Source organism: Penicillium roqueforti, assembly GCF_015533775.1.
Source record: "Penicillium roqueforti strain LCP96 04111 chromosome Unknown scaffold_32, whole genome shotgun sequence".
Classification (NCBI taxonomy): Eukaryota; Fungi; Ascomycota; class Eurotiomycetes; order Eurotiales; family Aspergillaceae; genus Penicillium; species Penicillium roqueforti.
Window position 1 is genome coordinate 191,211 of NW_024067596.1, and position 12,731 is coordinate 203,941.

A 12,731-nucleotide genomic window follows, 5' to 3' on the forward strand; every position below is an offset into this window, starting at 1 on the left:
GATCGGGGTGGATTTCATTCGCCTTGCATTAAATATGCCGGTCATATTATTTCTTTTGGGTTTTTTTTTCCATGTTTTGCCGTTGGAGTGGCGCTTTTCTTTTTTTTCGTTTTTTCTTTATTTGCTGCCTTTTTGTTTTTATATTTCTTATTTCTCTCTTGTTCCCATTCTCGAATACTGTCCCGATTATATGTAACCAATCTGCACCGTATGCAGATCCGAAACCTATCGCAATAACTTCATTCTCTCTATGGCTGCCGATGGATTCAGTCATCCCTCCGGGGTGACCGTCGAACAGGGTGTGAGCACCACCAATGCGGATCGCACCCTGGAGGATATGGGATACAAGCCTGAGATGGCTCGCAATCGATCGATTTGGCAAGTCACCTTTATGTGCTTCATTCTCTCTTCAGTGCCCTATGGCTTGTCGACCACTCTATACTACCCACTCGCCGCAGGTGGGCCGGCCAATGTCATCTGGGGTTGGGTGATCATCTCTTTCTTGATTCTCTGCGTGGCTATCTCATTGGCGGAAATCACTTCGGTCTACCCGACTGCAGGTGGTGTCTACTATCAAACCTTTGTCTTGTCGCCCTTGTGGTGTCGTCGCGTTGCGTCGTGGATCTGTGGCTGGTCCTACGTTGCAGGAAACATCACCATTACCCTCGCTGTCAATTTTGGAACTGCCCTGCTCCTCGTGGCCTGTCTGGATGTCTTTGAAAAATCACCGGGCGTCGGAATCACCGATGATTTCCAGGCCTGGCATATCTTCCTGATCTTCTTGGCCATTACCTTCCTGACACACTCCATCTCGGCGTTTGGCAACAAATGGTTGCCGTGGTTGGAGGTATGTGTCGCACGTGCCCCTTTGCCCCGTGGGGTAATCATACTGATGATCATCATTTTTAGACATTCGCTATTTTCTGGACTATGGCCGGTCTACTCGCCATTGTCGTCTGCCTGTTGGCTGTCGCCAAGCAAGGGCGTCACAATGCCGCATGGGTTTTTGGTCACTTTGAAAGTCAAGCTGGGTGGCCCGCGGGATGGTCGTTCTTCATTGGTCTCTTGCAGGCTGCCTACGCCACATCGGCGACCGGCATGATTATCTCGTGAGTCTTGGCACCTTTGAATTCTCCAAGTCGGCTGTTCCACATGCTGATATATGGTCTCTGTTAGTCTCTGCGAGGAGGTCCATGAGCCCGCCATCATGGTCCCAAAGGCCATGGTCGGAACCATCATTATCAACTTTATCGCCGGTCTCCTCTTCTTGATCCCCGTCTGCTTCGTGCTTCCCGATCTCACATACCTGGTCAATCTGGCTTCGGGCCAGCCCACCCCCGCCATCTTCAAGGCCGCCATTGGCAACTCAGCTGGTACATTCTGTTTGTTAATTCCTCTGCTTGTGCTGGGCATCATTTGTGGTGTCGGTTGTGTTACCGCTACCTCTCGCTGTACTTGGGCCTTTGCCCGCGACGGCGGCATTCCCGGATCAAAATGGTGGAGCACTGTCAACAAGACCCTTGACATTCCTTTCAATTCTTTATTATTGGGAATGGTCGTTGAAATTCTTCTCGGTGTGATCTACTTTGGCTCCACTGCTGCGTACAATGCCTTTTCGGGTGTTGGTGTCATTTTCTTGACCATGAGCTATGCCTGCCCGATCGCCGTCTCCCTGATCTTCCGTGGTCGAGAGGATATTAAGAACGGTAGCTTCAACTTTGGAGTCTTTGGCCTGATCGCTAACGTTATTGCTCTTGGTGAGTTGCTTTAACAAAACCATCTGTTTATGTATGGATTTCAACTAACCGCTTCAACTATCATAGGCTGGAGTCTTCTTGCAATTCCTCTTTTCTGCATGCCAACGCTTACAACTGTCACCAAGGAGAGCATGAACTATGCATCTGTGGTGTTCGCTGGCTTCATTGCTATCGCTGCCCTCTGGTATGGTGTCTGGGGCTATAACAACTACCGCGGGCCCCCTACCGACGCTGTGGAGCAGGATGATACCTCCCCTGAACCTTCAGCCTACTCTGAAGTCACCAAGAAGGAATCCAGTCATTGAAAATGTCTTTCGATAGCGACATCAAGCCCTTTATACCCTCTTGAAACTAGCCCAATCTAATTAATTCTAGAAAAGCACCGAGTTGCATGTACATATGTATAAATACCCCACATCAAAACCGTTATTTCTGCTGAGTTGCATATCATAATCAAAAATCTTGACAAAGAGCATACAATTCATAGATTGGCAGAACAGTATATCGGTGCCGGCTGATGACATGGATTTGTATCTCTTTCCGTGCTCCATCTAGGAGTCAATGGCTGCGACGTGGTCCGTCACCAGACAGGTAAAGTCACTAGTGCCATAGTAGAAGGTGTTTCCATCATCGGCCGATTTTCCCGAGCTCAGCGTGTCTCCATACTGCCAGTAGAGATCAGCTGCAATTCCAGTGGTGTTCAACGCTGTCTTCTGCCATGGTGCCTCAATGCTACAGTGATTGGAAGTAGCACCGTACTCTTCAAAGAGACATGGCTTGCCAGCTGCTGCACAGGCGGCTCCGTGGGATGTGATCCATCCATTGCCCCAATCGTTAGTGGTTCCCCCTTGTGCGAATACATTAGCTCTGGACCAAGGGTCATGGGAAAAGGATATACATACAGCTTGTGGGGTAGAGATGGAATGTAGCAAAGTCGATGGTATCAATCCCTAGATTCATCGTAAAGTTCAAACCCTCGCCGTAGCTGTAGGGATAGCTGCCATCAGACCCAGTGTCCAGTCCGAAGCCTTCTATAATATGAGTTAGACAATGGATGATGGGAGAGATATTACGGGCCTAGATACCATCGCCAATGGCAACCATATGCTTCGAGTCTAGAGACTTGATATAGGCACTGGTAGACTGGATCCAGTTGTAAAGAACCGAAGTGTTACAGCCATTGCAGCGGGGCTCATTGGCCAACTCCCATGCAAAGACGGCAGGCGAATTGATATACCGGGCAACAACAGCTTTGATGTAAGCCCGGTAGGCTGTTTGAGCTGCAGTATTTGTATACCAGGTTGTCTGGCTGCTACCGAAAGCAGTGGCATAGGCCGCCATACCTCCATAATCCGACCAGTTGTTGACAAAATTGATGACGAGTTTCACATTCCGTGCCTCGGCGGAGGTAACCACATAATCCAGGCGCTGTAGGCCATCTGCACCGGTGTTGATAGTGGCAGTTCCATCTTTGAGTAGTTGATAATAAACAGTCCCCGAAGATGGAATAGTGTTGACATCGTTGAATCCCCAAACTCGGAGGATTCGGAGCCCAGATTCATCCATGTGGTCGAACACAAGATCCACATCGTCATTATTAGTGAGGAAGCCAATCCAGTAGGAATTGGAACCGGCAAAGTAGCTTGTCTTTCCATCAATTTCAAATTCTAGTCCATTTATAGTGGGGAACTCCACCCCACTAGTACTGGTGGCGGTTACCTTTGTTGTAGCCGTCGACTTAGTTGTACTTATCGTTGCCGATAGAGTGGTGGTACCACTGCCAGAATCTGGAGTTTTCCGTGTCAATCGACTGAACAATATTGGAACATATCTGAGCACACTTACATTCGAGGCATTGGCTAAACCAGTCATTCTGATATTGGCAAGTCCAGCCAGAGACACATGTTGTGGAGCCAGAATAGCCAGTTCCACCACATTGAGCGTAGGGAGCAGCTTCGGCAGAGACCAGACTAGTCAATGATAAGATTGCTAGTGTTTTCATAGTGATCCTAGAGTTCGCAGTGCACTTGTTATCTGGCTTTGAATGAATGAATGCATATATATATCTTGGGGATCGAGGTCCAAGACGGGGATCAACTCCCACCTTGGATTAGGAAATCAAAATTCTTCCATCGACTGAAGGATATATCAGGCCACGGATTGCTCCCATCGAGCTTATGGTGCAAGCCTCCCGTGTCGTCCGCGGAATAATCGAGGCGGTAGTCTGCTTGCGATATACCAATGATTCAGCCTTCGAGGGACCGACGTCTAGGAGCCAACCCACTTGCATATGTGGGGTATCTAGAACTGGATAGACCAACTGCAACTGCGGGGAAAGTCCTGCACCAATTCAAACGCGGAGAAATTGCCACGCTTGTCCCAATTGGTCAAGGCGTTTGAGCCGCCGTACCTGGGAGATGAGGAAAAGCCATGCCGGAATTTGGGTTGCGGATGCATTGGCATGCGTTATGGGTTTGGGCTTTAGGCGAGATTTACGCCATTGCTGTTGCCAAAGCGATATTGGGTACCCCGAAGTAATGTTAGGAATACATACGGAATACGGAGTACTCCGTAAACAGATCCTCAAATTAATGCAAATTACATAAAATTATGAGCTTAATGTAAATTACGTACGAGATTATCAATTCAATGAAAATTACGGTCAAATAAAAAAAAAGAATTGAAAATTCTTCAATGACGTAAGACCTAGGGTAACGGGTGTGGCGCCTCCGATGCCCGCCACTGACGACCTCGGAAGTCGGCATCGGGAAGGCGCAGTCTTATGTATACAACTGGGGCACACATATTTCTCAAAGTCCTAGAGTTGATAGAGGTCACTGCATGGTGTCCCGTAGCATATATTATGAGTTAGAGGACAATCGGTAGAAGAATCAATAGTGCCACAAATAAAAGTGCGAGAAAGCATTTGAATTGGAAATGAATTGAAAATTCAATAAAGGTGTGCCCAGGCGGGGCTTGATATTATGTAAGACCCCGTAAACCCGCCCACGGACCCCCGCATCGGGATATATCAACATGAGGATGCCGATGTTTATTTTGCCGATGTTTGGGATTGATAGTGGGATTAGGCTTTATTTATAAGCTTTTAAACGGAGGAGATGGGGCATTTGTCAAGGAATAATGTTATTCTAGTGAAGTAGTCGTAATATCTCAGGTTGGTGCTCCGTAGCATATCCCCAGACTCCGCATTTCCCCTAACCCCCATGTCTGGAGATGATAATTCTCCTGTTTTCACCGGCATACCGATTAGGAAATGAATTTCTCTTCGATCCGGAGAGAACCCGAGGGCCTGGGGTTAGCCGGGTTTTCTATTTGCCCCACTGTCCATGGATGATTTCTCCAGATTCAAAATTTATCGCCGTATCCAGCAACTGATGTACAGTCTCTTTCTCGGCCCCGACTAAAGTATCTGATCCCGAATTAGTTCGGCACGGCCTTGGCCTATAAGCTTGAATCCGCCACTTGCCGGCCTATGCCGACCACATCGGCTATCCCACTTGGAATCACTGGAACCTGCCCTGTATGGCTTCCTCCCCTGGTGGGGTGGCTGTGCGAGCCGTCTGCTGCTGCATTGTTGACTGCCACCCTACCTTATACTATGAAGTACTACCTAGCCATGAGCATCGTCATCTCGCGCAACTTGCCTCTCCACAATTCTCTCCCCACTTCGACTCTGGGTTTAAATTTCTTCTCTACCCTTTGATTGATGGATTACAAAAGGCCCCCAATTCCCCCATCTTCCCCGAGTTTTCTTCTTCCCCATGGGTTTGTTTTCCTCTACTCTTCTTCATATTCCTTCTGAGCTGGTCTCCTAGTCCATTGTATCTCTTAAATACAACTCGAAATATCACACGTCAGGACAGTCAGATACATACTTCCTCTTTCCTAACCTAAACTATGGGTGCCGAATCGTTCCCCCACCATGGGGAGTCCATCACACAGGCTCAACAGCCAAGCCTCGAGTCGTCCCCTCAAAATAGTCCTATGGAGAAACACATGCGACCCGTGGGTATCGATACCCCAATCCCTCGGATAACCATGCGGTCCTTGGTGATGGCCCTCTTTGTCTCGATGGGTGGTCTGCTGTTTGGATATGACACAGGTCAGATTTCTGGCTTCCAAGAAATGAGCAACTACTTGGAGCGGTATGGTGAGCTTGGCGCCGATGGTTCCTATAAATTCAGCACCGTGCGCTCCGGTCTCATTGTCGCCTTGTTGTCCATCGGTACCATGATCGGTGCCCTGGTCGGAGCCCCCGTCGCCGATAAATTGGGCCGGAAGTGGTCCATCACCCTCTGGTGTATGATCCTCAACGTCGGTTTGATCGTTCAAATTACCTCTCCCGATGGCCATTGGTACCAGATGGTTGTTGGCCGCTGGGTCACTGGTCTTGGTGTTGGTGGCTGCTCGCTGCTCGTGCCCATGTACCAGGGTGAAAGTGCACCTCGTCACATCCGGGGTGCCATGATCAGTTGCTACCAGCTGTTTGTTACTCTCGGCATTTTCTTGGCCTACTGCATCAACCTGGGTACTCACACTCTGGATGGCACTGCTCAGTGGCGTATCACTCTCGGTATCACCTTCGTCTTCGCTCTGATTCTCGGAGGCGGTATGATCTTCTTCCCGGAAAGCCCACGTTATGAATTTCGCCACGGAAAGGCCGAGAGTGCCCAAAGCACCCTGGCCAAGCTCTACGGCATCCCAGAGAACCATGTCCGCATCTTGGAAGAAATGAACGAGATTCGTGAGCAGTTTGAAGCGGAGTCTGAGGGCCAGAAGTGGGATGAATTCCTCACTGCCCCCCGCATGTTCTATCGTATTGTCCTTGGCATGGTTCTGCAGTCACTGCAGCAGCTCAGCGGTGCTAACTACTTTTTCTACTACGTAAGTTCCTACACAAGCCTTTTCTTCTATTTTGGGATCTTGGTGCGAGGAATTGCTGACACCGATTTCTTTGATAGGGTACCACTATCTTCGAAGGCGCTGGTCTCTCGGACAGCTTCGTGACCCAGTGTATCCTTGGTGCTGTGAATTTTGGAACTACATTTGGCGGCCTATATGTCGTGGAAAATTTCGGTCGTCGCAAGTCCCTGATCTACGGAGCCATCTGGATGTTTATCATGTTTATGATCTTCTCATCCATCGGCCATTTCGTTCTGGATGTGGAAACACCTACCAATACCCCCAACGCTGGCAAGGGTATGATTGTCGTCGCTTGCTTGTTCATTGCGGCATATGCTATGACCTGGGGTCCCATGGTTTGGGCGATTGTCGCAGAGCTCTTCCCCTCAAAGTACCGTGCCAAGGGTATGGCCTTAGCTACTGCAACGAACTGGCTGTGGAACTTCCTCATCAGCTTTTTCACAACTTTCATCACCAAGGACATCGACTTTGCCTATGGATACGTCTTCGCTGGTTGCCTTTTCGTGGCTATCGGCGTCGTCTATTTCTTCGTTATTGAAGGAAAGGGCCGTACACTTGAGGAGCTTGACTGGATGTATGTCAACAAGGTTGTTCCCTGGAAGAGCAGCAGCTACGAGATTCCCGAACGCCACCAGGACTGGATTGCGGATGAGAACCCTTACGGTCGGAAGTCAGAGGGAACCATACACGCAGAGAACGCATGAGGGTCAAGGTTTTTTTTTTTGGAAAAGAAAAGCAGAAAGGCAATATTTGACTTTTCTTTTGGATTCCGGATTCGCATTTGGCATGATGGCCTTGCACGACACGATATCATGTTAGGTCTGGAGTACTGGGTTGCATTATTGTGCATAATTTATTTTCTTTGTATATATCGAGGATCAAACATATGCCTTTTGCGTTATAGAATATGAGACGTTGTCGTTTACCTGCACAAACCTAATTACTCCCAAACCATGAGTAGGTTAGAAGCCAAAATATAGAACTTGTACGTAGATGGTTCAAGTCGATTTATCCCTGCATAACTACTAGTCAATTGTAAATTTTTAAACATCGCATCTGATCATATATGTGAGAATGTCACCCGACAAGACCGCTATCCTGGCCACTATAGAATGTTCAAGACCCCGTTGCCAGTTTTTGCTTTGATACGCCTGTTTAGGATCCAGAATATCGAGATTTGTAGGGATACAAGAATCAGTCCCAAAACTAGTAGTCCAATCATAATTGACACCCCTCTTGGATAACTACAAGGTTAATAGATTTAGCATTAGTGGTACGAATGGGGTATAATCCGCAAGTATAGGACTTACAATATAGCTGACTCGTCCGCCCGAAATATCTGGGTTCCTGCCATGAGCCCCGCTGTAGCTGACATGACGACTTCATTGAGTTAGTAAAGAAAAAGCCTGTCTGATATAGAGGTAGTAGTCTTACACATTCTATATGTTGAAGGAGTGTTAGCTGATCTGTCCGAAGAACGCCCAATAGGACAGGTTTTACTCACGCAACACTTATATTCCTTTCTTCAGAGCTCTTGCAGTTGATTTGGATCCAAGAATTGTGAATTGGATGATAGCCCACAGCCAGGGCATTGACTGTTGTCCAGAGGCCGAACTTGCCCCATTTATCCACATGGTGAACTGCGATTCTTAGAATTACCAACGCGATCAAGTACACGAAGATAGCAACGATGACGGTAAGGCCCCTCTTATTCGATTTGTCGCTGATCCACGCAAAAACCAAAATCACGGGGAGAGTGAGCAAACTTCCGATTGCACACAATGCATTTGCCCTAACTCGGGGAAACCCCAGTTCCATGAAAATGCTTGGGGTATATGTTGTCAGAGGGCTCCAGGTAGCGAAGACACAGCCCGTGGCAATAAAATGCGGCCATTTTTGAAAGCTTGTCAATGTCTTCCAAACCAAGCTAAGTGATATGTGCGTTTTGCCAGGATGGGCCAATGGTTTCTCCGTTAGGCGAAGTCCTCCAGACTCCGAAATGTTCACTTCATCGGTCGACACAGGGACTTTCTTGTGTTCAGGAAGAAAGAAAAATAGAACGAATGATACCGCAACGGAGAATAAACCCTCGACTACATATTTGTTAGCATATTTCGACGTTTGAAGGACCAGCCCCAATCGTACCGAGGAAGATCCATTGCCAGCCAAAGAGACCACCTTTCCCGTCCAGTTTCAAAAAAGCAGCCCCAAGAAGCGGAGAAATAGCGGTTCCGCCAAACATACCAAAGAAGAATATGGCGATACGTTTTGTCAATTCTTCCTTGGTATACCAGGTGGAAAGAGTATACATTGCACCGGGGATATACCCAGCTTCGGCAAGACCCAAAAATGTTCTAGTGAGTAGGAAGCCCAACTTATTGCGCACAAATATTTGCAAACATGCGATTATGCCGAAGATGCAGACCTGTCCACTGATCCATTGGCGAGGCCCAATCTAATTCAACTCAATCAGACGGAATCATCCGGAAATTGATGCGACATACCTTGTGTAGAATAATATTTGATGGAATCTCAAGTATAATAACACCCAGGAACATCAGTTGATTTCCGAAATTAATAATGTTTTGGTTGACGGATATGAATGATGCAAAATTCCCTGTGAGTGCGCTGGCAATGTTGGTTCTGTCAAGCTGATAGCTAGCAAACCCCAATACTAGGAGGGGTAAGACTCGAAAATCCGCTCTATTGACTCGTTAAATAAATGATCCAGCGAGGAAATTCAAGATCCAACTGGGGTGAGGGAACATACGTTCTTCGATTGTGGTAAGAATACCTGTTGTCGCAACCCTCATTGGCATCTATATCCATAGCATGACGGGACTTGCACTCTGGAGATTTAGACATATCAAAATTCAAGCCACACTTGATGTTGTTAATTTAAGAAACGAAAGGAAATGTAAAAAATTAGAAAGGTATCTTTTAGTCTTCGGGGGACCTTGTGGATCATTCTTAAAGTTGAAGACCTTGGGGGCGAAGATCTTTATTCGCGAATTGACCAAAAAGAGATGAATTGAAACTAGCTGTAGCCTTGAGAAAAGTAGCATACCGTATCGTTAATAGAAGCAACCTACTTTGGGTGTTACCATTCGAGACTTCAGCGCACGTCAGGATATATACAAAAATTGCATTCCTAGATAGGTTGATGGCAGGCATGGTGGTGATCGGCATGAAAAATGAAACTTCTGCCATAGGGGACATGCATTATCTCCAGATAATTTGTATGAATTTTCTTTCGCCCATTTTGGGTGCCGTACTAGGCAATAGAAATGAATTCAAAGTAGGTAGAATACGCAAGCAACACATATGAGGTAGAGGAATAGTAATTCTGCAAGGTTATTCTTTGTTCTGCTTTCTCTCTCTGGATGAGATATTCTCTTCCGTGGAAGCTGCAGGAAGCTCTCGGAGCTGACCTCGAATGAGCGAAGGTCCGATCACAGGAAGCAGAGGCTCTATATCGATAGTGGAAAGAAAGTAGTAGTCGAGCACGTCGAGCAAGCCCTTCCCATATCATCTGAACAAACACCCGCGCTGATGCATTAGTCTCTGAACGCATCCATGATCTTCATTTGAAATTTGGCGGGCATATTTTCGATAATATAAATTTTGAATCACTTGGATAGGTTTATCCTCAAGAGGGAGCATCACAAGCACTTGTGTCTTGCAGCGAGATGAGATGGCGACGATGAGAGAGGAGCCCTAGAAGAAGTAGGGTATATCCTTGGACAATCGGGTTCACTCCACCACAACTTGAGAATCGAGGCACGTAAGCACTGGCTGGAGTTTCGTTCTGTACCGCATGGAAAACTTCCTCGGTTGAAGCAGATGGCTTCCCTGAATTGAAGAGTGCTCCCGTTGGTGTTTGTGTGCGTGGAAGTCAGACGGTTGAAGTTGGACGGATGACTTGGATCCATGTGAAAGAAATTCTCAGATGAATCACGGAGACGTCATACAAACAGGGCAAACGGTGCATACAGTGCAAACAATTTCTGAACGAGCACCTTGGCAGTACCAACCTTTCTGATTGGTTAGTATTCATCGAAGTGGGGCTTCCCCACCCCCGCTCCGAACCTTGCGGGAAGGGATATCGATGACTCAGCTTCGGTGACTTAGTTATCTACGGGCCTGGCCTCAAGGGTACTCTCACCCCTTTAATATTCTCCGCTCCCTGGAAGCCACTGTACACATTGGCCAAGGTGATGGATATCGGAGAATTCAAGATGCTTTTTTTTGGGTCCGATTACTCTCCGGCCTCTCCAAATCCCCTGGTGAACGTTACGATAATGGCTCTAAGAGGCTGTACCCACAGCACCCTGAATAGGTGGTGTATATTAAGATATGGATGAAATATTTATATAACTTAGCACACTCCCTATACTAAAAGGTTTCTTGACTTGTCACAAATTGTCGAAACTTGATATCAACCAAAAAACTCAAAGCATCATGACAGACTCCAGCCAAGCCCAGGCCGTTGATAAGAATGTCGAAGAAGTCGGAAGCAGATATTTCCTTCCACGGAACTTGGAGGAAGCTGAGCGGATGCAAAACCAGCACGAGTGGCTGAAAGGAGGTGCCAATGGATTGATCCTGGCACCAATTGACTTGAACCGTTCGGGTTTACGAGTTCTCGACGCCGCCACAGCAGATGGTATCGGACCAGTTTCTGCATGTTGAATTGATGATGCTAATACTCTCTAGGTTATTGGATGCAGGATGTCAAGTCTATTTTCCCCAAAGATGCAGAGTTTGTTGGCTTTGACAACGCGTAAGTTACAAGTCCAACCTTGTGTCATGATATCTTGCATAAGATAAGCTCACAATCGGTACCTCGAAGTCCCGAAGGATATCCGCCTCTCAAGGACAGCTCTCAATTCCAGATTGTGAAGCAAAACCTGGTTGAAGAGTTTCCTGCCGAGTGGAAAGACAGTTTCGACCTCGTCCACCAACGATTCGTCATCCCGTTGTTTAAAACCGAAGAAGTTCCACTCGTACTTCGCAACCTGATACGCTGCGTGAAGCCGGGAGGTTGGATTCAACTCGTTGAAATGGACTTCCAGACTCCGGTTTCCAAGCCCATCGAGTCATGCCCGGCTGTCCAGGCGGTCCATAAATTGACCAGTACGGTGGTTTCAGACCCACTCGCTTCAACAAAGCTTGCGGGTCGATTGAATGACGAAGGACTCGTGAATGTGGGATACAAGGCAATTGAAATGGTTGCTGGCTCCTCAAATTCCGATCCCGAACTCGGAGCGCGAGGAAAACGCAACATGTTGTCGGTTCTGGGATTCTTCCAATCGGTGGCCAAGTAAGTTCGCACTGGGGAAGCTTTAAAGAAAACAATATCTAACGAGATCTAGGCCTGAGATGATTGGAATGACTGAAGAAGAATGGAAGACTTTGCCCGAGCGGTTTGCCAAGGAGATGGACGAACATCACGTCGCCCTTAATGTGTATTTCGTTTGGGGCCAAAAGCCTGAAGCTAGATAATTACAGCACAACGTGAGACAGGCAATCTTGAAAGGCTTGCTTTAGCATTTAGAACACATATACGATATATGAGAATGATAAATCCTGTCAATAATATTCCAAGGTTCTTCAACCACACAACTCCACGTATTAAAAATTACAAACTAGACACTACCGGCAAGTAGGTGCGTTCAAATGAATATCGCTAAGGGCGGGACGGAAATCTCGACACGGTCATACTATAGAAGTGAGCAGCATATACCACCAGCGAACAGCAAAGAAAATCCAAATCCCAAGTAGAGACGCCATGCTTGATTGGATGTCAGTGTCGTCCAAGGTACCTACCTCGGATAGATTACGGGGACCTTGGTGACGTGCAATGCGCGCTAGATATTCCTCGCATATGCGATAGGCCCGATGAACCTGACAAATGGGAGCTATCGAGGGCTATCCTACGTAACTTAATGTCCGCCGGGCACTATGTCGGCTTTTAACCTCCGAATCCTGCCACTTGGACCATACTTGATAGATGTGCCGGTAGCACGA

At 47.3% G+C, this 12,731-nt stretch overlaps 6 protein-coding genes across 6 annotated transcripts; 3 read left to right on the plus strand and 3 right to left on the minus strand.

Moving 5' to 3' along the window:
- Positions 1 to 250: 250 nt before the first annotated feature.
- LCP9604111_8425 (putative amino acid permease) lies at positions 251 to 2,062 on the plus strand (the record flags this gene model as incomplete). Its single annotated transcript, XM_039076567.1, has 4 exons — positions 251 to 847; positions 910 to 1,109; positions 1,177 to 1,757; positions 1,824 to 2,062. 4 exons carry the CDS (start codon positions 251 to 253, stop codon positions 2,060 to 2,062), a joined length of 1,617 nt encoding a protein of 538 aa, XP_038925631.1.
- A 246-nt stretch (positions 2,063 to 2,308) lies between these two features.
- LCP9604111_8426 (CAZyme family GH5) lies at positions 2,309 to 3,323 on the minus strand (the record flags this gene model as incomplete). Its single annotated transcript, XM_039076568.1, has 3 exons — positions 2,309 to 2,604; positions 2,660 to 2,788; positions 2,843 to 3,323. 3 exons carry the CDS (start codon positions 3,321 to 3,323, stop codon positions 2,309 to 2,311), a joined length of 906 nt encoding a protein of 301 aa, XP_038925632.1.
- A 31-nt stretch (positions 3,324 to 3,354) lies between these two features.
- Positions 3,355 to 3,759, minus strand: LCP9604111_8427 (uncharacterized protein; the record flags this gene model as incomplete). The annotated part of the gene is made up of 3 exons (XM_039076569.1): positions 3,355 to 3,399; positions 3,477 to 3,544; positions 3,603 to 3,759. 3 exons carry the CDS (start codon positions 3,757 to 3,759, stop codon positions 3,355 to 3,357), a joined length of 270 nt encoding a protein of 89 aa, XP_038925633.1.
- A 1,916-nt stretch (positions 3,760 to 5,675) lies between these two features.
- Positions 5,676 to 7,405, plus strand: LCP9604111_8428 (sugar porter family MFS transporter; the record flags this gene model as incomplete). The annotated part of the gene is made up of 2 exons (XM_039076570.1): positions 5,676 to 6,662; positions 6,740 to 7,405. 2 exons carry the CDS (start codon positions 5,676 to 5,678, stop codon positions 7,403 to 7,405), a joined length of 1,653 nt encoding a protein of 550 aa, XP_038925634.1.
- A 401-nt stretch (positions 7,406 to 7,806) lies between these two features.
- Positions 7,807 to 9,259, minus strand: LCP9604111_8429 (uncharacterized protein; the record flags this gene model as incomplete). Its single annotated transcript, XM_039076571.1, has 6 exons — positions 7,807 to 7,945; positions 8,012 to 8,081; positions 8,136 to 8,140; positions 8,206 to 8,794; positions 8,847 to 9,156; positions 9,206 to 9,259. The coding sequence occupies 6 exons, from the start codon at positions 9,257 to 9,259 to the stop codon at positions 7,807 to 7,809; spliced, it is 1,167 nt and encodes a 388-aa protein (XP_038925635.1).
- Positions 9,260 to 11,162: 1,903 nt separating this feature from the next.
- LCP9604111_8430 (uncharacterized protein) lies at positions 11,163 to 12,206 on the plus strand (the record flags this gene model as incomplete). The annotated part of the gene is made up of 4 exons (XM_039076573.1): positions 11,163 to 11,367; positions 11,418 to 11,484; positions 11,554 to 12,024; positions 12,077 to 12,206. The coding sequence occupies 4 exons, from the start codon at positions 11,163 to 11,165 to the stop codon at positions 12,204 to 12,206; spliced, it is 873 nt and encodes a 290-aa protein (XP_038925636.1).
- Positions 12,207 to 12,731: the final 525 nt, after the last annotated feature.